General features: G+C 54.2%; 1 protein-coding gene across 2 annotated transcripts; it reads right to left on the bottom strand.

Annotated features, from left to right (window-relative positions):
• Positions 1 to 240: 240 nt before the first annotated feature.
• LOC116437858 lies at positions 241 to 21652 on the bottom strand. Of its 2 annotated transcripts, XM_032096140.1 has the most exons (14): positions 21439 to 21652; positions 13225 to 13407; positions 11776 to 12000; positions 11084 to 11326; positions 10006 to 10248; positions 3826 to 4116; positions 3342 to 3439; positions 2669 to 2861; positions 2423 to 2534; positions 2063 to 2297; positions 1789 to 1828; positions 1408 to 1513; positions 1282 to 1328; positions 241 to 786 (listed from the first exon to the last, which is right to left on the bottom strand). In XM_032096140.1, exons 1-13 carry the CDS (start codon positions 21539 to 21541, stop codon positions 1286 to 1288), a joined length of 2115 nt encoding a protein of 704 aa, XP_031952031.1. In that variant the 5' UTR covers positions 21542 to 21652; the 3' UTR covers positions 241 to 786; positions 1282 to 1285. The 2 variants fall into 2 exon arrangements, with proteins under 2 accessions (XP_031952031.1, XP_031952032.1); XM_032096141.1 differs by lacking the exon at positions 13225 to 13407.
• Positions 21653 to 23652: the final 2000 nt, after the last annotated feature.

A 23652-nucleotide genomic window follows, 5' to 3' on the forward strand; every position in this document is an offset into this window, starting at 1 on the left:
AGCTCTGGCCACAGCATGGGCCAAAATGTGTGTTGAGGGACATCACCCTTGATGGATTCCCACTACAAGTCTGCTCCGAACTCACATGAGAACTGTCCAGCTCAGCTCAGGAGCTCAGAAAGGCTGTCAGGCACCACTAGGGCAATACGGGGTCATAGCAGCCCTGCTTGTGGCCCCTCTCAACAAGGCACAGCAAGGCAACGTGACCCCACAGGGTCAATGAGGGGACCAGGCAGCAGCTGAGTGGGACAGGCAGCCCCTCCAAACCATAAGCCTTTATTTGTTGTGCAGACAAAACAGGCAGTCACAAAGCAGTCCAGCCAGGCCTTGGCTGAATATCAGCAGAGAAGGCAGAAGGGTTGGAAACCCAGAGCACAGCAGGAGAATGCCATCATCCTGAGCCTGTGTGGGTCTGGGATTGGGAAATCTGGCATACAAGTCCTGCTTCCAGGAAAGCAAAAATAGAAGCAAAGCTTGAAAAAAAGGACTACAGAAGGCCAAATTCAAAGGCCTTACAAAAGCAGTAAGCAAAACCTGGGAGGTGAAGGGGCTGAGGATTGAAAATATTCAACCCTTCTTGACCTCCTGTTTTTCTCTTGCCTTGCTGAATTGGATAAATTGCATGGGACCCCCATGCTGGTAGTCACAGAAGAGCCAGGGGACATGGCAGCCATCAGCACTGGGCTGGGTTATCCTTCCCATTTTCTCCATTTCCTCACTGCTCTGGATGTCCCTACGGTCCTGGCTGGGGCTGAAGAGACTGACCTCCAGCCTAGCCCCCTTTACCTATGGCGAAAAAGGGCACCCAGTGTCAGAGACAGGCTGGAGCCCAGGGCAGTGCCTGCCACAGCCCAACACTTTCATCTCAGCTGTGCCCAGCCACAGGACCCCAGAGGTGCTTGTCAGTGCTGAGACGAGAGCAGCAGCACCTCAGCCTGACCCTCCTGAGACCCGTCCCTGCAGATCCCTGGTAGGGATGGCGCACACACGGGTCCCTCAAAGACCTGAGCCTTTGGAATGCCTGTCTTTGCTCACCCCTGCCCCTGCTCCAGGCTGGGAGCACTGCCTGGAACCAGACTCTGCTGCCATGTGGGGCTCAGTGGGCAGAGCCATCCTGACCATCCCCAGCCAAGGCAAATGGGGAGATGTGTCAGTGCAGTGTATGAGCTGCTGCTTCTCCTGGGGCTCAGGTCCTCCTAGGAGATTGCTGCCTCATCCCAGCTGTCCCACAGCCCTGTAGTCCCCTCCGTGATGGTTGTCTGCAGAATTGCGTTTTCCTACCTTTTTAGTTACCCTCCTTAGTTTTGTTGGGCAAATACTTCCTTTTCCTGGAAAGGCAAAGGGGAGTTCTGGGTAAGAGACTGGCATTGTGCATGTCCCTGCTGAACCTGTCCGATAACTACTCACCTGGAGATCACAAGCCACAGGATAACTGCAGCCACGAGGAGGACTGCCAAAAGCACAACCAGTCCAATCACAATCCCATGCCACGAGCCTGCAGTCTGTTCTGCAACTAACACAGAGCCAGGGGTGAGTGCCCACAGCCTGGCCTCCTGCTGGCAATGGCCCCAAGAATGGCAAAGGGTATGTGCAAGTGTGTAGGCCTGTGTCCTGCCTGAGGCTTCTTCTGGGAGGGAGGATCACCCCATGTGTGGGAATCTTGCTCTGTTCCACGTGAGACCCAGAAGCTCCTGCCCTGTGTCAGCTCATTTCCAGGGAAGCTGCCAGGCTGGCAAAAGGGAACATGCAGGAGAGAGGCTTGGGCACCACGAGCAAGGAGACACTTACCAACAGAGAAGCTGTAGCAGACACAGGTGAACTTCTCTGCCTGTTGGAGGAGACAGGAGGGAGAGCTCAGCCCACTCGTGCAGCACGAGCCTACCTGGCAGCACAGGTCCCCACCCAGGGCCACCGAGTGAGCCGGCTGTGGCCCAGGAGCCCAGGGACACCATCCTGCCCAGGCACGGGAGAGGAGTGTGCCCTCACAGCCAGCCCAGACGCAGCGAGGGGCCCAGCCCCGGCCGGCAGCATCCCCAGGGAGCAGGAGCCCCGCGATGGGTACCTGCGGCGAGAGGCGGACGAGGCGCAGGAGGGCCGTGTAGTCGCAGCCCGGGCGGAGGGCAGCGTTGTGGTGGCCCTGCCCGCGGCTGCCGTCGCCCAGCACGAAGTCCGTGGGGGCGGTGAGGTTGAGAAGAGCGGCCAGGTAGACGCTGCCATTGAAGAGCTGTGGCTGCCCCGCGCAGATGCTCTCCGTCACCGAGCCGTCGTGCGTCGTGGCCACGATCAGCTGGTGCTCCCTGCAGGGCTCAAAGTCGGTGGGACGGGGGGGACAGCGGGGACAGTGGAAAGGAGGCGTCTGCAGGCCAGCGCTGGCGTGGGGAGAGCCATGCCGGGGCTGCAGAGCTGCGAGAGCTGCGCTCACCTGGCTGCCTCAGAGGGACGGGCGATGGGGCGCAGGGGGAGCACGGCCGTCCCTTGGGATGGGGCGATGTCGCGGACGCTGCGGCAGCTGATGCCCTGGGGGTGCGGGGTGTCTGGAGGGGAACACCCGCCGAATGAGCACGGGCAGGGCTGTGCGAGGAGCAGGGCCAGCCTCGGGCAACGCAGCTCTGCCGAGCGCAGCTCCTCCGTGCCCAGGCTCCTGGGACAGCGACACAGCAAAGCTTACCCGAGCTGCCGGTGGGAAACTCCCTCGCCAGCGCAGCCCCGGCTCCAGCAGCCGTCAGTCCCCGGATCGTCACCGCGTAGCTGCGGCCAGGGCTGCGCTCCGGCAGCCGGTGCTCGGTGACGGAGCCATTGAGCCGCAGCCGCTCCATCTCCAGCACGCCGCTGTCCCCGGCGTTCCTGGCCGTGATGCTCAGCTGCGGACAGGAGACACAGCTGGAATGCAACAGCTCCCAGCTGCCCGCTGGGAAGGTGCCTGCAGCTGGCAACGGCCCTGCCAGCCTGCCCTTCCGTGTGCCTGGCCCGGTGGGGAAGGCTCCGGAGAGGAACGGGCAGGAGCCTCAGCCCCGCGCGGGGACCTCAGAGCAGAGAAGAGGAGAGGAAGAATTTGGAGCCAACACTCGGGATGTGCGAGCAGCAGCCTCTGTGAGCACAGGGCTGAGCCCCTGTGAAGGAAAGAGGGATGCTGTTCGTTTGAAGGGCTGTAGATACATGTTCTGAGCCCGAGGACAGGTCTTGCAATACCACAGGCACTGTGGTGACATCCTCCACAAGAGGAGCCCTGCGCTTCTCTTTCCTCCTTCAGGTCATCACGACTGTCCCTTTCCCACACTTCCCAGTCTGCCTGCACACAGCTCCAGGCCCGGAGCTGAAGGTCTGCCCTGGTCCCTTGGTACCTGGTATCCGATGATCTCCCCTTTGCAGGAGGGCAGCGCCTTCCACCTGAGAGAGCCCCTGTTGGGATCCAGCCACAGCTCCTCTGGTTTGTCCGGCACTGGAAGCACAGACGGTGGGGTCACACACAGGGCCATGAGCAGGGGCTGAGGCCAGAGGAGGGTGCAGGCAGCTCCTGGCCATGGGACAGGCTGCAAAGGGACTCCCAGGAAGGGTTTGTTCCCTGCAAAGGCTGCACGTGCTGCAGCAGGGGGAAGCACAACAGTGGGGTGTGGCATGGGACAATGAGAATGGGACGTGCCCTGCTCAGGGCTCTTCTCACAGCCCCTTCCCCAGAGCTGCCCAGGATCCGAGCAGCCCTGATCCCAGGCATATCACTGCAGGGAGCAGAGATGCTCTGCATGAGCTGACAGGTGAGGAGAACATCTATCCACCTGTGACACAGCTCTGGACTGTTCTTCGTCTCTGATATTTCTGTTCACATACCTGTTTCCTCTGTCATGAACAACCATGAGAAAAGGGTTTCATTGGGGGGCAGGCTGATGGTGACACTATACTCAGTGAAGGGCTGCAAAGGAGAGCAGGTGAATGTTCCTGCCTGGCCATGTAACATCTGCTCTCCATTCACCTCCTCAGCCTCACAGGGAGGAGAGGAAGGCGCTGCCAGCCGGCACATGGCCCTCATGCCCTGGCAGGCATCAGGGAACCTGCAGGTCCAGTTCAGTTTGATGCTGGTGCTGGAAATCTCAAAGGTCCCGGGGACAACCTGGAGGACTTCTGTGAAGGAAAGATTGCCAGAAGGTCACTCTCTTCCCTTCCACTCCCAGCCATGCAAGGATGCTGCAGTCAGACAACCTTGCTCATCACACAGCCCGGTGGGAGGGAAAGGGAGAGACTGAAGGTGGTCACTGCAGCTCTCTCAAAGGGGAGCAGGAGGAGTTGGACAGGAATGAATGTGGGTGAGTGAGGGAACTACTGCTGCTCAAGCAATTTTCCCCATCGATTCAAAACTGAGGTGTCTGTGTGTCCCAGAATCTCTACAGTCCAGCAGGTACAGCTCTGCTCTCCCTTGGAGGGAACATGAATGCCCTAAGCTGTGAGAAGAGGGTGCCAAGCCTGCACCCACCATTCCACAGAGCCTGGAGGGGGCCCAGCCCACATGGAGCAAGCTGTGGTGCTCACAGCTGCACTGTCTGAGAGGACACAGGCAGCAAAGCCCTCTGATCCTGCTCAAACTGTGATGCTGTGTGCTGGCCACAAACCCCACCACACATCCCTCCCCCATGCTCTTCTCCTTTGTGCACATCAATTTGCCAGAAGCCCACAGGGAGACCCTTATCACTGACAACCTCAGTGGTGATCTACAGGCTGGACTTGACACTGCCTTCAGCAGCACTTGCCATTTCCCCAGGCAGCACGGAGCCACAAATCTCCTGTGCCCCCCAGCCTGCTTTTCCTGTTCAGGGAGGGCAGAGCAAGGCAGCCAAGAGGGCTCCCAATCCATTCCTTACCGATGCACTCTACGCTGGAGCGAATGCGGGCCCAGGCACCTTTGGAGTCTCTTCCATTCCAGATTTCTCTGTACACAGGTTTCCCACGAGTGAAAGACTGGACTTCGCTTGAACATTTGACATGGGTGAAGGATGGCTGGAAACCTTCAGGACAACTCAGCATCACTTCTTCATTCTTCTTGTAATTCTTCTGGTCTGGTGCCAGCTGGAGTCTGGAGTCCCACAGGGGCCTTTGGCACATTTCTGGCAGAGGTGAAAGTGGATGTTATTTGGGCTGGAGGTGATGAGATGGGGTATGGGTGGGTGGTGGGAGACAAATCCCCAGCAACTCCTCCAGCCAATGAAGGGGGAGGGAAGGTGACACATCCATCTGCTGGGATGTGACCTTCAGGCAAGAGGTGTTGGGAAGGGGCTTTCTTTGTGCATGGAAACTGTGAAGGATCACTCATCTATGAACCTTCCCCATTCACCCTTGTGTCCTGGGCACCATATTCCCTTCTCCACAGCCCACAGCAGGGAGATTCCCAGGACAATCACCCCTGCACCAGGAGACGCCCTCCAACCTCTCATTCAGGCCTGTCACCCAGCCCAGCTCAGCTGGCATTTGCTGGCCCGTGGCACCACCACTCCCGCTGGGATGCATGTCCCTTCAGCCATGGCTCATCCCTCCCACAGGGATCAGCCATGCCCCTGTGACACTTCTGGGCTCCCTGTTCTCACTCACTCAGTCCCTTGGCCGCTCTCCTCCTGCCCCACACCGCTGGGTAGTGGGACAGGAGGTGAGCAGTGCCTTCTCCATTCACATCTCCTGCTTTACCAATGCCCCTGCCCTCTTCTCCTGACACAACCCTTCCTTCTCATCATCTCCTCACCAAATTCTCCATCCTCCAGGCTGAGTAGGCACAGCTGGTCCCAGCAGTTTGTCCAGTGCTGCAGGGGGAGGCTTTGTGGCAATGATTGTTCCAGACAAGAACACTGGCTCCTGGAAGGAGCTCTTGCCTGTTCAAGCTTCTGCAAGAAGCTTTGTGAGGCCTGAAAGGGCTTAAAATACAATCTTCCTTCTCCCAAAGGGGCAGGCAAGGGATCTCACAAGGTTCAGATCAACCTCTGAACAGCCACAAAGGGAAATGCTGGTGACAAGCCACTTGTGCTCAGGCTTTGCTCTCAAACAGCCCTGATGGCAGAGGACCAGAGATGCCCAGCTGAGCACCACAAACTGCAGCATTGTCCCCCTGCCACCACCAGCCTGCTTGGATGGAAAGTGAGAGACTGAAGGTGGTCACTGCAGATCCCTTGAAGGTGATCAGGAGGCGTTTGGGATCAAGGTGCACTAGGAAACGGAATGTGAACCTTTGGGTGAATTTCTCCAGTGAGACAACTGCACCTGTTCAGTCAAACATGAGACAATTTTGGGGGAGCAGAGGGGAGCCAGGAGAGTGTGTCCCCAGCTAGGCCACATCACAGCTCACAGGAAGCAGCAAAAGGATCCTGCCTCCCTCAAACCTTCTGAGCTGTGTGGCTGCAGTCATCCTTTGGTGGCACGGGAGAGCACAACAGGAGACATTTCATCCTGGCTTCGAAGCAGGAGCTGCTTTCACAGCCACCAGCCTCACAGCATTGGGCCCAAGGAAAAACCCTGACCTTCCTATGCTGTCCCCCCTCAGACACGTTCACAGGATCTCCCACTGCAAGGGACTATCCTGCTTCTGATCCCTCCCTTACCGATGCACTCCACATGGGACTGAATGGCGACCCAGGAATCGCTGGAGTCTCTTCCAAGCCATAATTGTCTGTATACAGGTGGGTCATAATAGTTGTCCTGGAATTGACTCTGACATTTGATTTCAGTGAAGGATGGCTGGAGACCTGCAGGGCAGCTCAGCATCACTTTCTCATCCTTCCCGTAGTTCTTCTGGTCTGGTGCCAGCTGGAGTCTGGAGTCCCACAGGGGCCTTTGGCACATTTCTGGCAGAGGTGAAAGTGGGTGTTATTTGGGCTGGAGGTGATGAGATGGGGTATGGGTGGGTGGTGAGAGACAAATCCCCAGCAACTCCTCCAGCCAATGAAGGGGGAGGGAAGGTGACACATCCATCTGCTGGGATGTGACCTGCAGGCAAGAGGTGTTGGGAAGGGGCTTTCTTTGTGCATGGAAACTGTGAAGGATCACTCATCTATGAACCTTCCCCATTCACCCTTGTGTCCTGGGCACCATATTCCCTTCTCCACAGCCCACAGCAGGGAGATTCCCAGGACAATCACCCCTGCACCAGGAGACGCCCTCCAACCTCTCATTCAGGCCTGTCACCCAGCCCAGCTCAGCAGGCATTTGCTGGCCCGTGGCACCACCACTCCTGCTGGAATGCATGTCCCTTCAGCCATGGCTCATCCCTCCCACAGGGATCAGCCATGCCCCTGTGACACTTCTGGGCTCCCTGTTCTCACTCACTCAGTCCCTTGGCCGCTCTCCTCCTGCCCCACACCGCTGGGTAGTGGGACAGGAGGTGAGCAGTGCCTTCTCCATTCACATCTCCTGCTTTACCAATGCCCCTGCCCTCTTCTCCTGACACAACCCTTCCTTCTCATCATCTCCTCACCAAATTCTCCATCCTCCAGGCTGAGTAGGCACAGCTGGTCCCAGCAGTTTGTCCAGTGCTGCAGGGGGAGGCTTTGTGGCAATGATTGTTCCAGACAAGAACACTGGCTCCTGGAAGGAGCTCTTGCCTGTTCAAGCTTCTGCAAGAAGCTTTGTGAGGCCTGAAAGGGCTTAAAATACAATCTTCCTTCTCCCAAAGGGGCAGGCAAGGGATCTCACAAGGTTCAGATCAACCTCTGAACAGCCACAAAGGGAAATGCTGGTGACAAGCCACTTGTGCTCAGGCTTTGCTCTCAAACAGCCCTGATGGCAGAGGACCAGAGATGCCCAGCTGAGCACCACAAACTGCAGCATTGTCCCCCTGCCACCACCAGCCTGCTTGGATGGAAAGTGAGAGACTGAAGGTGGTCACTGCAGATCCCTTGAAGGTGATCAGGAGGCGTTTGGGATCAAGGTGCACTAGGAAACGGAATGTGAACCTTTGGGTGAATTTCTCCAGTGAGACAACTGCACCTGTTCAGTCAAACATGAGACAATTTTGGGGGAGCAGAGGGGAGCCAGGAGAGTGTGTCCCCAGCTAGGCCACATCACAGCTCACAGGAAGCAGCAAAAGGATCCTGCCTCCCTCAAACCTTCTGAGCTGTGTGGCTGCAGTCATCCTTTGGTGGCACGGGAGAGCACAACAGGAGACATTTCATCCTGGCTTCGAAGCAGGAGCTGCTTTCACAGCCACCAGCCTCACAGCATTGGGCCCAAGGAAAAACCCTGACCTTCCCATGCTGTCCCCCCTCAGACACGTTCACAGGATCTCCCACTGCAAGGGACTATCCTGCTTCTGATCCCTCCCTTACCGATGCACTCCACATGGGACTGAATGGCGACCCAGGAATCGCTGGAGTCTCTTCCAAGCCATAATTGTCTGTATACAGGTGGGTCATAATAGTTGTCCTGGAATTGACTCTGACATTTGATTTCAGTGAAGGATGGCTGGAGACCTGCAGGGCAGCTCAGCATCACTTTCTCATCCTTCCCGTAGTTCTTCTGGTCTGGTGCCAGCTGGAGTCTGGAGTCCCACAGGGGCCTTTGGCACATTTCTGGCAGAGGTGAAAGTGGGTGTTATTTGGGCTGGAGGTGATGAGATGGGGTATGGGTGGGTGGTGGGAGACAAATCCCCAGCAATTCCTCCAGCCAATGAAGGGGGAGGGAAGGTGACACATCCATCTGCTGGGATGTGACCTGCAGGCAAGAGGTGTTGGGAAGGGGCTTTCTTTGTGCATGGAAACTGTGAAGGATCACTCATCTATGAACCTTCCCCATTCACCCTTGTGTCCTGGGCACCATATTCCCTTCTCCACAGCCCACAGCAGGGAGATTCCCAGGACAATCACCCCTGCACCAGGAGACGCCCTCCAACCTCTCATTCAGGCCTGTCACCCAGCCCAGCTCAGCTGGCATTTGCTGGCCCGTGGCACCACCACTCCCGCTGGGATGCATGTCCCTTCAGCCATGGCTCATCCCTCCCACAGGGATCAGCCATGCCCCTGTGACACTTCTGGGCTCCCTGTTCTCACTCACTCAGTCCCTTGGCCGCTCTCCTCCTGCCCCACACCGCTGGGTAGTGGGACAGGAGGTGAGCAGTGCCTTCTCCATTCACATCTCCTGCTTTACCAATGCCCCTGCCCTCTTCTCCTGACACAACCCTTCCTTCTCACCAAATTCTCCATCCTCCAGGCTGAGTAGGCACAGCTGGTCCCAGCAGTTTGTCCAGTGCTGCAGGGGGAGGCTTTGTGGCAATGATTGTTCCAGACAAGAACACTGGCTCCTGGAAGGAGCTCTTGCCTGTTCAAGCTTCTGCAAGAAGCTTTGTGAGGCCTGAAAGGGCTTAAAATACAATCTTCCTTCTCCCAAAGGGGCAGGCAAGGGATCTCACAAGGTTCAGATCAACCTCTGAACAGCCACAAAGGGAAATGCTGGTGACAAGCCACTTGTGCTCAGGCTTTGCTCTCAAACAGCCCTGATGGCAGAGGACCAGAGATGCCCAGCTGAGCACCACAAACTGCAGCATTGTCCCCCTGCCACCACCAGCCTGCTTGGATGGAAAGTGAGAGACTGAAGGTGGTCACTGCAGATCCCTTGAAGGTGATCAGGAGGCGTTTGGGATCAAGGTGCACTAGGAAACGGAATGTGAACCTTTGGGTGAATTTCTCCAGTGAGACAACTGCACCTGTTCAGTCAAACATGAGACAATTTTGGGGGAGCAGAGGGGAGCCAGGAGAGTGTGTCCCCAGCTAGGCCACATCACAGCTCACAGGAAGCAGCAAAAGGATCCTGCCTCCCTCAAACCTTCTGAGCTGTGTGGCTGCAGTCATCCTTTGGTGGCACGGGAGAGCACAACAGGAGACATTTCATCCTGGCTTCGAAGCAGGAGCTGCTTTCACAGCCACCAGCCTCACAGCATTGGGCCCAAGGAAAAACCCTGACCTTCCTATGCTGTCCCCCCTCAGACACGTTCACAGGATCTCCCACTGCAAGGGACTATCCTGCTTCTGATCCCTCCCTTACCGATGCACTCCACATGGGACTGAATGGCGACCCAGGAATCGCTGGAGTCTCTTCCAAGCCAAAATTGCCTGTATGCAGGTTGGTCATAATAGTAGTCCTGGAATTGACTCTGACATTTGATTTCAGTGAAGGATGGCTGGAGACCTGCAGGGCAGCTCAGCATCACTTTCTCATCCTTCCCGTAATTCTTCTGGTCTGGTGCCAGCTGGAGTCTGGAGTCCCACAGGGGCCTTTGGCACATTTCTGGCAGAGGTGAAAGTGGGTGTTATTTGGGCTGGAGGTGATGAGATGGGGTATGGGTGGGTGGTGAGAGACAAATCCCCAGCAACTCCTCCAGCCAATGAAGGGGGAGGGAAGGTGACACATCCATCTGCTGGGATGTGACCTTCAGGCAAGAGGTGTTGGGAAGGGGCTTTCTTTGTGCATGGAAACTGTGAAGGATCACTCATCTATGAACCTTCCCCTATCCATCCACTACTGTCTGTGGTTACTTCTATCTACGTCCCACAGCCCAAAGCATGGATGTTCCCATGTTATCTCTCCCTGCCCATCTCTCCTGAGCACTGCCATGCCCACAGCGAGCACAGCTCTGTTTCCGCATGGGACAGCTCTGCATCCCCATCCCCTGATGGATAGTATTGCTCCTCCTCCAGATCCTTCCCATACAGCCTCCTGTCCCAATGCCAAGGGCTCAGTACGCCCTGCACCATCAGGGCTCCCTTCATTCCCCTCTGCTCCAGCTCCTGCAAGTGCAGGAGATGTCCCCCAGGTTCCTTATCCATGGGCCAGCAGGGGAACAAGCAGACCTGTGTACTCGAGGGTGGCACCTGGAGGCACAGCAAAGGTAATGGAATCTTCATGGGCACCTGGTGGCAGCCTCGGATCCTGCCCCAGGCCCGGGCACCCGGCTGGGAGCCCCAGACCTGGCCTGCTCAGGAACCACTGCAGGAGCTTTCAGCTTGCCCAGCTGTTGTCTCCTGGCTGGGTTGTCCTCTTCAGCGTTTTGCACAGGCACCACAGCCCCAAGGAGGGTGAAGGTAGAGGGGAGACACAGGAGAGCTTCTGCAGCCTCACTTACCCATACACAGCACATCCCCCTCAATGCGTGTCCAGGCACCTGTGCTGTTCCTGCCCCACCAGACATCTCCATAGACTGTTTCTCCATCACTCATCACCTGAAGTTCCTTTGTACATTTGACCTCGGGGAAGGAAAGCTCGAGACCTTCAGGACAGGTCAGTGTCAGTTCTCTGTTCTGTGGGTATTCACTTTCATCTTCTGAAAACTGAAGTCTTTCATCCCACTGAGGTTTTGGGCATTTTTCTGTCAGGGAGAAAATGTGAAAGTCCTTCTCAGACAGGCAGTGCTCAGGCAGGAGAGGGACCAAGGCTTTTCCATGACTGACTGTGGTTAATGTCAGTATTCAACACCATGAGGAAACCCAAAGGCCCCCAAGAGCAGAAAAAGAGCATGTGCCTGGGCAAGAAGGTGATACAGGCTACTAGGAGAGAGGTGAACTGAGGGGCAGGATCTGTCCCACTCCAACTTTCCCATGACATACAGGTCAGGAATAGATTGGGACGAGATGCAGAGACAGAGAAAACCTGTCCCACACTGAAGGCTTCTAACCCTCTCCATTGTGGAGACTGCTGCCAATTGGGACCTGACTCTGAGCTGTGCCCAAGGTGTCTCACAGATACAGCAGCATGTCCAGGTCCCATCCACAGTGAGAAGTGCACGTAGCAGGGGAGACCTACTGGTCCCCAACTTACCCATAGGGCAGGTCAGGTCCTCTGCCAACCTCTGCCATGATCCCCAAATGTTCACCTCCCAAGCATCCTTCCAACTTCGAAAAAGCTTGTTTGCACATCTGATCACAGAAAGGGGAGGAGTGTTGTTCATAAAGCAGCTCACTGTCACCTCTTCACCGACCCAGTAAAAACTCTGGTCTGGGCTAAACTGGAGCTGTGAGTCCCACCGGGGCCGCTGGCATCTCTCTGCACAGAGAAGAAGAGGAGGAGCACATGTGAGCAGGATGGGAGGAGGTCTGCTGGGGTATCTCTTGATGTGGTTTTGACAGGGTCCATCTCCTTTGGTTACCACATTCAACTCCAAATCCCTCTCTTGCAGCCTAGAACAGAGTTATTGGTGACAGCATCCATGAGCAGTCCCATCCATGCCTACTACAGACTTGTAGGGTTCCCCACTCAGGCTCCATTTGGATAAGGGTGAGCAGGGACTGAATTTCTCCCCAGCCTTTGCAAAGAGTTCCTTCCCCTCTCACCACCTTGGCCATATGCCCAGTCATTGTCTGAAGGCACAGGACATACAGTAGGCCCCTGTGGCAGTGGTTGCCACTGCCTCTCAAGTGGCAAGTGAACTGCAGGGACAGAATGCAGCCCTGAATTCCTGCTGGGCTGGCTCAGAAGTTTAGACTCTCTCACAAGGTGATGATGAGCATCCACAGTCCCTTGCTCTGTTATGTAAACTGTCAATTATCGTTTCCCCTCCTCATTTTATGTATATGTCCTTGTATTACCCTGTTGAATATATATATGTTCTAGAAAGTTCTTCAATATCCCATTGGTCCCTCTCTCCCTGCTCCCTCCCACCTTCCTCGATTAGCCAGTTTGTACTCTCGCCTCCCCTTTGCCCAAACCTGATTGGTGGGCTGTATCCCTATAAAACCCTTGGACCCTCCCTTGTTAACATCTTTTGTCCCTGGGACGTCTGAGGAATAAAAGCCTTCATAACCCATACAGAAGACTTCTTTCGATCTCTTTGCCTTCGGTCAGTGCGCTGGCGATTCAGTCGCTTGTGATCCTGCTCGACATCACTCTGGGGATAGTGAGCGTGTGCATGGTGGCCTGACAGCCCCTCCTGAGGATCTTTAACCGTAGGTTGGAACCCCAGAGGTTTCCAGACCTACGTCGGACACTCAGGGAGGCGCAGCGCTGTTCCTTTCCCAGTCACGGCGGCGTGAACCAGGCCCCAGTGCAGGGCCCTTGTTCCTGCCTTTGAACCCCTTCCAGGAGCACAGACCCTGGCAGGTGCCCACAGCAAGGTGCTGAGACAAAAAGAGCATCATCACTGCCAGGACATGGGGGAAAGCCAAGGCATCCAGGCCTGCCATTCCTGCATTGTCACGTGCATGACCAGGTCACGGAGGGTCTGTCACCAGCTCAGGACCCTGGGTCAGGGTGGTGCAGGCCTGTGCTTACCTTTGCAGGTGGCAGTGTCATTCCACAGAATCCGGGTCCCTCTGGAAATGCATTGGATCCGTGGGACGGATGGCACAGATTCCCGTACACAGCTGAGCTGCACCACTTCGTTCAAGGCATAGCTGCTCCTCCTCGGTTTAAACTGCAGTTTGGGGTCCCAGTCAGAGGGAGCTGGACATCTTCCTGTGTGCAAAGGCCAGGAGGGAGAGCCTGAGGGTCACTGGGCTCCAGCAGCGTCCTCGGGGCGAGGGTGTTCCATCCATAGGGGTGCCAGTCTCTCTCCCTCTCTTCAGAGGGGTGGCAGAGACAGCACCTCCCAGTGGGCCCTGCTGCCCACCTGCTGCTGTAGAGACACCCCAGCCAGAGGGATCCAGCAGCCTGGGGGATGCTGCTCTTTCCCACAAACACAGATGCTGTGGGAGTGCACCAGACCCTCTGCTGCACTACTCATCTGCATTCCTGTCATTCGTGCTGGCCACGATCTGCTCACACCCACATACACACTTGTTTGCAGCAAAATCCCACTCAAGTTGCCACTTTGCTTTTGGTCTGGATGTTTCACTTGTTACTTCCTCTTCTTTGTCCCTCTCACAAAATATCTGCTGGCTCCTAGGAGCAGCTGCCTCCTGTCCCATATCCCTCCCATCCTCACCCAAGACGAGCCACAGCCCCTCATCTGAGCTGGCAGAAGGGGCTCGACAGGGACTGCACGTAGGTATTTCAATGGCTGCACATTTGGTTGTGGTTTGCAGCATGTAGATTGGGCAATTGATTGAAGTAAATCTTCATATTAATTTTCATTAACTTCTAGACAGGAGTGCTGCTGGCTCTTTGTATTGCCCTAATTTGGGTCTCTACTGTCTGATTAGATCCCACTTTTCACGTAATAAGAAATATAACTCTCTGTGAGTGTTCATCCATCATACAAATTTAGCTGTAGCTACCCAATCTTTGTCCAAAGTTACCAGGGTGCAGCCAGGCAGGCACAGTGAGTTTATACTATTTCCTACAGTACAAATGGCATCAAGACTGCCCAGGAAAGCTGGAGTGCTCTGCACAACCCATGTAGTAGTGGACCAGAACAACTGCACCACCCCAGACAGAAAGAAGCCCCTGACAAATAAATGGAACAAAAATACCCCCAGACTGGGAAATTGAGCAGCAAGTATTTCAGGCAGGTGAGATTTACTCGTGAAAGCATGAAAAACTGTTGGGGTCCCTCCCCTGCCATGTAGCCCTGGGAGAGGGGCCCTGAGGGCACAGACACGGGGTTTCCCTGCCCCTGCTCAGCCTCGTTCCCATTGGTTGGTTCGTGTTCCCTGCGCGGGCAGAAGGACCCTTGGTCCCGTGACTGGAACAGTTCCTGGGCAGAGCCCCGGCCATGCGGCTGGAGAAATAAACATCTCTGAAACATCTAGCAAGAATCTGTCTGTCCATATATATTTCCTTTCCACGGGACTCCTGGTTTGATATATGCATGTTGCAGTATCCCCACTGCAACAAAAAACAAAAGTGTTTTAATTTGCATTTCAGGGCCCCAAATTGTGCCTATACAAAGATTATTAATTGATGGGGATTCTTCAGTCCTAGAGTCACCACAGAAATGTGAACAATTGTTGCTTGAAAAGAGTCGTGTGGGGCCTGGCCTGAAACAAGAAGCAGTTTGAGGGGATGGAAACTTGCCAGTGGAGGCAGCCTTAGGACCTGAGGGGGCTGTGAGTGCTCACAAGCATGGCTGGCCTCTCCCATATTGCCCCACTCTTGACTTCAGTGCAAGGAGGCCTCATCATTTTTCCTTTTGTAACTGTTCCACACTGCCTGGTAGCTGTGAGAGTCCCCACAGCACACAAACCCCACTGGCAGCACCACTCCTGGCAACCTGCCGGGCAGGAAACCAGGAGGGAAAGAGAAATTCTCCTCTGCAGGCACTCTGCTGGCACAGATGCAGATTTCACGAGGTATCTGGGGCAGCGTCTTTGCACAAACACGGATGCTCTGCTGGCAAGGGTGATTGCAGCTGCACAGCAGAGCTTTGCCTTGCTTCCAGCTCTCCCTGAGTCTTTTCATACAGCAAAGCTCTTACTGCTAGAACAACTGTGAATGAACCTCTCTAGACTTACTGGGCTTCCTTGCAGAGGCCAGGGGTAACTCTGTGTTTGAAAAAGCTATATCTCATAGTTGCTGCTTTAGAGGTGCAGTACAGCGCAGACTTACTGTAGCACAAATGAGAGCTAGTCTTTGTTTAAAGTTTAAATTTTTTTCTTTTACTAAAAAGCGCAACTTCGGCACAACGGAAATTAGGCATATTTAGCATTATGCTAATTATTGTTTACAGGCACTTAGGACTTACTCAGTCTTTCATAAAAGCATAGGATGGCTTGGGCTGGAAGGTTCCCAAGGAAGATCATTTAGTTCCAGCCCCCCTGCCATGCACAGGGACACTTTCCACTACACCAGGTTGTCCAAAGCTCTATCCAGTCTGGCCTTGAACGCTTCCAGGGATGGGGCATCCACAGCTTCTCTGGGCAACCTGTGCCAGTGGACATCAATATACTGACTGCAACATTTTGAGTGTGACCATCCAGCTAACTCCTCCCCCACGTCATGGTTCATCCATCAAACCCACACCTTCACACCCACACCCACACCTTGGAGACAAGGATATCATGCAGGACAGTGTCAAATGCCTTGCACAGGTCCAGGCGGATCAGTCACTCCTCCCTTTTCTACCAATGCTGTCACTCCACCATAGAAGGCCAACAAATTTCTCAGATATGATTTGCTCTTTGTGAAGTCATCACCAATCATTTCCATGTGCCTTAGAAAAGTTTCCAGCAGGAACTGCTCCATGATCTTGCCAGGCACCAAAAAGAGACTGACTGGCCTGTAGTTCCCTGGGTCTCCCTCATTTCCCTTTTTTAAAAAGGGGGTTGTGCTTCTCCTTTTTACAGTCAGTGGGAACTTTACTGGAAGTTCCCTGCTACAGCTTCTCAAATATGGTGGATAGTGTCTTTGCTTGTTCCCCCACCCTCAGGACCCACACATGCATCTCATCAGGTCCCATGGATCTGTGCACCTTCAGGTACCTCAGATGGTCTCAAACCTGGTCTTTTCCTACCACAGGCTGGTCTTCATTCTGCCAGTCCCTGCTTTTGCCCCCTGCGACTTGGGTTACTTTCCCTTGGTTATGGGCACAAGAAAATAGGTGCTGTGTAAGACTCCTGGGCTGGAAACAGGTATAAAGGGATTGCATTAATTGAGCTGGCATAACAGCCACACATTTCTGACTAGCCTGTCCACCTTCACCAGGACTCCAGTGAATCATTCTTCTTAGACCTGGGCACTCATCAGACTTCATCCTTTGCCAGGAACATCAGCCTCTTCTCTGTTGTCTTTGTTTCAGGTGAGAAGGGCTCCACAGAGGTGCAGACTTGCTCCAGGGTTTCCTCAGTATTCCTGTCAGTGTCTTCTGAGCTGGAATGGTGGGATGCTGATGGGATGCAGCGTGGTTTCCAGTGCAGCCTCAGGCGAGGGTAGACACGTGGAATGTGCTTCTGCAAAGATGACACGTGTGCCAGCAGTGTGTCAGTGGCCACATCTGCCCTTCGGACACAAAGACTACACGGGAGAGCAGTCCTGCAGGCAAACCTTCTTGCTCCCTGCTTGCTCTTCCTCTGCCTACAGGGCCCCTTGCAAACACCAGGGGCATTCCTGGCCTCTGCGACTGATCGTTTCCTTGCCAAGCTCTCTGAGCTGTGTTTGGTGCCATGTGCTTGCTGAGAGGAGCTAAGAAAAGCAACCACTGTTTCCACAGAGAAAACCACTGTTCTTCCAGTTGCATTGGAGAGTTGCACTGCAAGCCACTGAGAACGCAAACATGGGTCTTAGAGCATCTCTCTGAATTTGGGAACGGAGGTGATCATTTGGCCCCACTTTTTAAATTCCCCATGGGCTCCCCTGTGCCCTTTGACCTGCCAGGTGTGCCCCTGTTGTGCTCCGGTATGGGGCAGACAGAGGCTGATACAGCACCCAGACCCAAACTGGGTATGGACTGTGCTGAGTGGAGCCCAAGGGGTGGGTGGGAGAGATCAGAAAAGGCAGGCAGAACCCACAGCTCATTCCCATACTCAAAGAAGCCAGTGACTGGAGAGTACCACTACAGGGGAATGCACCAGCATCAGAAACCACTCTAGGAATTAACCTGGTCTGACAGAGGGATGGGCATGGCAAAACAAGCTTGCTTGCCTTGCAGAGGGGTAGTGTACCCCAGCAGGGAAGCCTGAGGGACTGCCAAAGCCTATTTACCTCCTGCACACAGAGCACCCTGCCAGCAGTGCCCAAACATCACAGCTCCTCCAGGGCTTCCCTCCTGCCCACATTCCTGTGACAGCTGAACCCCCTGTCACAGCACTGACACCATCTGCATCCAGGCATCTACAGCTGCTCAGAGTCCCTCCTGCTGGCATTTCTGGTGATTGTTTGAGGGTAAAGCCTAGAAAGCTCTGCTTCCCTGCAGAATGGGGAAGAGAAGACACTTTCAGTCCATGCCTGTTTTTACCTCAAGAACATTGCTGATTACAGCCCAACTTGGCCTCACATCTCCAGTAAGTCCAAGCCTATCAGGCATGTGACTAGCACTTGAGGCTCATTGGAAGAAACTAATCCATGACTGCTGGGTGCAGTCAAGATGCACAGGCTGGGAGGGACACCTCTGTCCTCACCCTCCTTACACTCCTTTCCAAATCATTGCATAAGAATTGCCACAGGGAAAGGGCACCTTGGAGCAAAGGAGCCTGTGCTCTAACCCGGGGTGACTGTTTGAGTGCTTTGGAGATATCCATGGGAAGCTGTTAAGGGACCTCCACTGGAGAGATGGAGCTCACCACTTGTACAAAGCAGCGGGATGTATGTGGGGAGCCGGTGCACGGATGGAGAACAGAGTGTGCTCAGACAGCAATGGGAAAGAAACACTCAGCCTTGTAGGGATTAACAGCAACTGGGAGAGTAACGGAACAGTCCTCAGACACTGTTTTTTATACCACTCTGCACAGTGGTGTGCAGAGAGCCGCCCACAGGCTCTCTGCCCCAGCTAGAGGAAGGAGGCTGAGTCAAGTGAAATTTCAGCAAGGAAAATATGGTGTAGATGTGACCAAATAGGCACCTTTTGTAACGTGCAATGTGTGCTCACTGTGAAATGGGAAATGCTGAATGCCCAAGACAGGAGTGGTGACAAAAGGTTGGTCTATTTGCCTCCTAAAGGCAGATATTTACTGTTTTGGTTTTTTTCCTGGTTGATGCTATTAAATGAATACCCTCCTTGCTCATATTGTTTATTACCTCTGAATATAGAAAGCCTTTTACAGAAATATCTGGACTTCCTGCCCCTGCTGCAAGGAGTTCTGAGCCTGGCAGGCTAAACAAAGTCCCAGCATGGGCCAAAAGAGGAGGGTCAGGAGAAAAGAGAAACAGCTATGCTGACAATTCAGGTCAGGCTCCTGGGTTCAGCCCTTTGCTTACCAGCAGAAGGTGTCCTTTCTGACATTATATTATCTCACACACAAAGAATAAAGGACAAGGTGAAACCTAAGAAGCAGTAGACAAAGTTCAACCCTTTTGGCAGGGCAGCTCAGCAGCTGAGAGAGGTGACAGCAAAGTGCGCAGCAGCCTTGCTGTGTTCGATGCCCTGTGCTTGCTGAGAGGAGCTAAGAAAAGCAGTCACTCTTTCTGTCAGTGGAGTGTTTATTGCAGGTACTGAGAGCACAAAAATGGGTCTGAGAGCATCTCTGTACTCCTCACTGGCAATCAAAGCTGCTGAGTGGGTCTTTAAGAGTGGTGGAAAAGGAGCCTCAGCGAGACCTTGGGGATGCTCTGCCTGGGAGTCATGGCAGGGAAAAGGGGTGGCAAAGCAGGTCACTGAAAAAGGCATTGTGGGAGGAGCTGGGAAACAGAGGCACTCTAACCTGTAGTGGTCTACCAGATGCTAAAGACATCTGAGAGATGTCTAAGAACAGGAGGCAAAATCCGTGTTTCCTGAATCTGTGCTCTGATGATGGGAAGTGGAAGCGTGGTGGAGCACACAGTTCACCACCCCTGGCTGTCAAGCCCAAGGCACTCCTGTGCAGTACCTCTTAGCATTCATGTTCCCCGCAGGATTTGTTCAGGCACAGTTTGGAATTTGACTGACACAAAAACTTTCAGATTGGGTGTGGCTTAGTTTTAGCTACCACCCTCCCACCCCCCAGTCAAGGCAGCTGTGCTCCTCCTTAGAATTTCTTGTCAGCTGCCACTAGATCACTACACAGTGTCAAGCAAGGCTGATGAAAAAGGGGTCAGGACCGGCTTGGATCTGTGCATTTGCACAGAAAACGTGCCCTAGAAGCTTCTCCACCTGTCTTCAGGTGCACTGGGACTGTAAAGGGAGGGGAGTTTTGTGCAGGTACGGCATTTCAGGGAGGAAAAACACCCTGTGAGAGGAGCAGCACAGCAAGGCAATAAGGTGACAATAGGATAATGCCACAATGCACCCTGCTCGGTGTACAGTGTCCCCGTGACGGGGTGAGCAGAGCAGCCATGCCAACCGCACATAACAACCACATCCTGTGCCTGTGGCTGGGCTGCTCTTCTCTGCACTGTTCTCTGCAGCACCATGCACAATGGGTTGTACCCTGTATCTGCCAGGGACATGGGATATAATCAGGGGTCCCACCCTGTTGTTCCCTCTCTCTGTCCTACAGCTTTACCCTGCCCCACTGCCACTGTCAGCCCATTCCACCCTAGCAGGGACGGGAGGGACCCTCCTGCCTCACTCCAGCCATCTTTCTTGCCCTGCTCCTCTGCAAGAGAAGGACCCTGATCCGTCGGGTGGGACCTCAGCAGAGGTGCCAGGATGGGATGAGCACACGTGCTGAGGATGCAGGCAGGGCTGCTCACGCTGCTGGGCGCAGCCACCACATGTTTTTGTCTTGGTTCCTCTTTTCACAAACACCAAGGTGCAAACTCAGCAATATCGTCTCTGCCACAGGCAGCCCCAGACTCCTCTGGGGATGGCTGGGTGACTGAGATCTGCAGAGTGTGACAAGGGTCTGCAGGCCTACAGGCCCCTGTTGCATCCCACTGTACACAACACAGACAGATCCTGGTCTTATTGTGCACCTTGAAAACAAACAGGAAAGCCACACAACGTGACATGGTTGCACATGTGGGCGTGGGAGAACAGCTTCATCAGGGATCTGGGCAGCAGAAAGATGCTCTGGGCGGGAGAATATCCTCTGTTGCAGTTTTAGCCCTTGTTTTTTGCGTTACAGTGTGCTGTGCTTCCACTATCTGCAACCACACGGTCACATTTTCCCTGGAAATGGGCTCCCGTGATGCCTCTCACACAGTACAGACCCTAATGCCACTTCACATCAGCAATTAAAGTTTCTGATCCCACTCCCTGTACTCTGTCACAGCCACTAGATCAGCTGTTTTCTCTAGCCTGCATCCACCCAGACACAACACTGCAGTGGACCAGGACGACATGATTAGATGCTAGTTTAATGATTTTTATCATCTAGCTCCAGGAAAATTAGTTTAGAGAAATACTCCAGACAGATACAGACTAATGCAAGGTCACAGTCCCTGGACCCACAGCTCAATTGCCGGACATTGCAGCCTCCTGGGAGGGCAGGTAACACAGTGCAGTCAGTGAGCCTGCGAATTCCACTGACTCTGCTGGCATCAAAGTGTGTAGCCAATGTAGGAAGAGCCCAGAGGAACCCTGGAGATGCCCTGACCCTTCCAGCGCCAAGGAAGCCCATTAAAGTGCAATCCCAGAATATTATAACTCCTGCCCCCAGGCTCTCCTGGGCACCCAGGGGCTCAGCTCGTGGCTCCCCAGGTCTCTTTTGGGCACCAGCGCCCATCTCCTCTGTGGTGAGGACTAGGCACCCTCACACTGTGCAAGGACAGATGGACATCTTGTATTTCCATCTCCATGGAGGAACACTACAGACCCTGCAGAGACTTTCCCAGCACCCCAAGCTTTGCTGCCCTCCATCCCCAAACAGAGCTCCTCCTAACCACAACCCAGCTGGGGGACTGGGGCCCCAGTGTGGACATCAGACCTCTCTGATACAGATGCTGTATCCTGCAAGCCATGAAGGTGCCCCACAGCTCTGTGGCAGGAGCACAGTAAAACCTTCTCTTGCGGGCAGAGGAGGGAGCACTTCTTACCTCTTTCCTGGGGTTTTCCATGATTTCTGGCATAGGGGTTACCATTATTTTGTGCAGCCAGCAGAAGTGTGAGGAGCAGGAGAAACATCCATCGCAGGGCCATATTTGCCTATGCTCCCAGGGCAGAATTGAGGTCTCAGCCACGCCAGCTGCCTCAGTGCACACCCGTCTGATTGTGAGTGGTGCAAGCACGGAAAGGAAGCAGGCACGCAGAGAAATCACATATGGTGCAAGAGGCTTCCTCATTGGAGAGGGAAACTCCGCCAGTGTCAGCGCTGCCTTCTTTCTCTTTCAGCTCCATGACCCTTTTGCAATCTCGCTGTCTCCAATCGCTTGTCTAAAACCAGTGGTTTTAGGTCTTCTGTCAGGAGCAGCTACTAACCAGAGCTGCATTGCCTTCTCTCCCAGCACAGATCTCAGAAGGACTTGTGAGGTGTTCTGGCTGGGCTGTAGCAGGAATATGTGGCTTCCATACTCACCCAGAAAGTCAAGCAAGTAACTACATCAGGACAACCCTCACCTTGTTACTGCCTGGATAAGCATTGTGATAAAATGGACTTCTGAAGGGCACAGATGATCTTAATTACCTGGCAGTGTGTGTCATGGATGGGAAAGCCCAGGTTTTGGCAGGAGTGTTTGGGTGCTCAGGACTGGGCTGAGAGCAGGTGCTTGGGCAGAAGGTGACAAGAGCCCTGGTGGCCTCAAGCTCAAGTGCTGTGGCACATTGTGTTGTCAAAACATGGTGGGAGCCAGAATGACCATGAAGGGGTGGGAGGCCAGCCCGAGTCAGCAGTGGGGCAGAAAAGGGGCTGCTGGTGAGGCTGTCTGTGCAGCTGGAGGCTGATGGCACTGGCCACAGCAGCAGACCCAACTATCAGAGGACGTTTAGGGCAGGACCTGATGACTTTGTGCATCTCCAGCCACCTTGCTGGATGTGCCTGGCCTGCATCCCAGCTGAAACACACAACTAGGAGAAAAACAAGCCCTCAGGTCTTCTCTGAGGCTTCACAGCCAGGCTGCAGCTCTCTGTGATGGCCTTCCTCTGTTGTGCTCCTCAGCAAGGACTGCTGCTCACACACCTGGCATCAGATTCTGCTTTCTGCTGATTTGCACACCCTGCAACACCTTTATTAGCAGCACTGAGCAGGTCAGTGCAGAGTGGCTCTTTCGCAATATACTCCCCCCAGACACCCCCAAAATCTAACCCTAGGCAAAACATGGTGAAATTCTTGTTTTCTTATTTTTCTGCCATTATAGGACCTGCTTGGGGGCAGACACCCCTGAAGTCTTTTACCTCTGAGGGACAGAGAAGGAGACTGCCCAGCCACATTCCCTCCTAGGCTCAAAAAATCAGTCTCAGCCTCTTCTCCCTTGTCTGTGTTTCACCTCTTCCTGCAACAGAGCTGGCAGGGCTGGGGTCCCCACCTCCATGGACCTGCCTTTTTATTTCCTTTGCTCAAATATGAAGCTCGCCCATAGAGAGTTCACTGTTCTCAAACAAATTTGCCCTGGAAAGTGTGTCCTGGGGCTACAAGTGCACAGAGAGGACCCTGGCATGGCAGCGGGGCACAGCCTGGGAGGTACTCGGGAGGTAGGTGTGCTCTGTCTCAGGTATCTGGGAGGTTTGGGGAGTGGAGGGAAGCAACTGCTGCTCTGCCTCCAGCAACAGCAGCAACTCAGAGGTTACCTCTCCCTGCCCCTTGGTGTGTCTGGGCTTTTCAAGAAAAAAAATTGAAGAGCTGCAGAAGCAAACAGCATCAGTAGGAATGAGTTCTTCAATTTGGAGGATCAGTGCAAAAGGAGTAGGAGAATCCCATAAATTAAAAAAGTCTAAAAAAATCACATCCCTGGTCCCACTCTGCACCACTCTCAGCAGCACAATGGCTCTCAGCTCCTATGCTACCAGTATCTGGCATCTCTGAAAACCCTTCATGGCCTCATGTGAAACCTCAAAAGCCATGGAGGAAGTGTGGCCCAAGCAGTCAGGAAGCTCTCTAATTCTTCACACTTCTCCTTGCTCCACATCACAAAAATTCAGCCTCGAGTGTAACCCGGGCTCTCGCAGGGAGGATGGAGGGGTGCTGCAAGACAGTTCTGCTTTCTCCACAGGGTCCAACATGTTCTGGTCACACCAGGCAAACTGAAAGCCGCACAGACAGCTGCACCCAGCAGATCTGGCTCAGGTGGGAGGATGGGCAGGCTGGATCTCAGCAG

Source organism: Corvus moneduloides, chromosome Z (assembly GCF_009650955.1).
Source record: "Corvus moneduloides isolate bCorMon1 chromosome Z, bCorMon1.pri, whole genome shotgun sequence".
NCBI classification, from domain to species: Eukaryota; Metazoa; Chordata; class Aves; order Passeriformes; family Corvidae; genus Corvus; species Corvus moneduloides.